General features: G+C 50.3%; 1 protein-coding gene across 1 annotated transcript; it reads right to left on the minus strand.

Moving 5' to 3' along the window:
- Positions 1-806: 806 nt before the first annotated feature.
- LOC309392082 (small ribosomal subunit protein eS27-like) lies at positions 807-1,349 on the minus strand. The gene has a single exon (XM_081953055.1). The coding sequence runs from the start codon at positions 1,323-1,325 to the stop codon at positions 1,071-1,073; it is 255 nt and encodes an 84-aa protein (XP_081809181.1). The 5' UTR covers positions 1,326-1,349; the 3' UTR covers positions 807-1,070.
- Between the last annotated feature and the right edge of the window lie 341 nt (positions 1,350-1,690).

The raw sequence follows: 1,690 nt of genomic DNA on the forward strand, positions 1-1,690 counted from the left end.
GATGGATGGATGGATGGATGGACGGATGGACGGACAGACAGACAGATATAGAGGGATGGGTGGATAGAGATAGCTAGCTAGCTAGACAGACAGAAAGACAGACAGACAGATAGACAGATATAGAGTGATGGATGGGTGGATAGAGATAACTAGCTAGCCAGCCAGCCAGCCAGATAGACAGACAGACAAACAGATATAGAGGGATGGGTGGATAGAGCTAGCTAGCTACCTAGACAGACAGACAGACAGACAGACAGACATAGAGGGATGGGTGGATAGAGATAGCTAGTTAGACAGACAGACAGACAGACAGATATAGAGGGATGGGTGGATAGAGATAGCTAGCTAGCTACCTAGCTAGACAGGCAGGCAGGCAGGCAGGCAGGCAGGCAGGCAGGCAGGCAGGCAGGCAGGCAGGCAGGCAGGCAGACAGACAGACAGACAGACAGACAGACAGACATAGAGGGATGGGTGGATAGAGATAGCTAGATAGATAGACAGACAGACAGACAGATATAGAGGGATGGGTGGATAGAGATAGCTAGCTAGACAGAAAGAAAGAAAGAAAGAAAGAAAGAAAGAAAGAAAGAAAGAAAGAAAGACAGACAGACAGACAGACAGACAGACAGACAGACAGACAGATATAGAGGGATGGGTGGATAGAGATAACTAGCTAGCTAGACAGACAGACAGACAGACAGACAGACAGACAGACAGACAGGAAATCCAGTTGTCTTTTGAAAAAGCACCTTTGGTACAACCATGACCTGAATGGTGGAGGATGACTACAAACTTTTTTTTTTGTCTTTATATCCAAAGTTTATTGAATGAAATGGGTAAGGCTACAAGGACAGTGCCAGAGCCACAAAGAGGAAGGGGTGTGTGTGTGTGTCCACACTCATCCCACAGCCACCGTTGGTAGCAACTCAAGCCCTCAAAAGTAACTACACACACACCCTACAACTCCGTTGCATAATATACTTCCATCGGTGCCCCAGAGAAACACCCGGGGTCGCAACCGGCAACTGTCCCCATAGTCCCAAACCCATCCCGTGCCAAGTGTCCACTGTTTAATGTTGCTTTCGCCGGAAAGAACATCCTTCTGTCAATCTCGCCTTTCCACCAGTGGGCTGGCACAGTACAGTCGAGCAGCCGATGCACAACACAAGGCTCTGGGCACGACTGAAAACGGTGGCGATTTTGTAGCAACTCGGGCACTTGACGTCCATGAAGTAGGAGTTGGGGCTCTGCCCCAGGTGCTTCTTTTCGTGCTTCCGCTTCTCCTCCTCGGGGGAGGGGTGCAGGAGGTCCTTCGCGAGCGGCATCTTCGCGTGGAGGCAGCCGCGGACGAAAAGCACAAACTTTTAGCTCTGCCCTTTGGGATGAACACCCTTCAAAGGGTGAGGCGATATGAACAGGCTTCCCAAAAATTTGCAGACCACAGGAACCATTTGCGCTTCAGTTTGAGATGCAGACAACACAGACTCATCCCCAACAGGTGCGCCTCTCTTCGACGGTGAAGGGACACAGGGCAGAAAAGCATCCTGCAGCCAAGAAGTCTCCACACGCATTTGCGCCACCTGAGGGTGGGCCCTGAGGATGCAGACAAACCTCCAAGTGGCCTCAATGACTCTCTAAAAAGGATGCAAATGACCAGCTGTCTGCAAGGAATATCAATCCTGTCACTGCA

This window comes from Natrix helvetica (assembly GCF_964273705.1).
Source record: "Natrix helvetica genome assembly, chromosome: 4".
NCBI lineage: Eukaryota > Metazoa > Chordata > Lepidosauria > Squamata > Natricidae > Natrix > Natrix helvetica.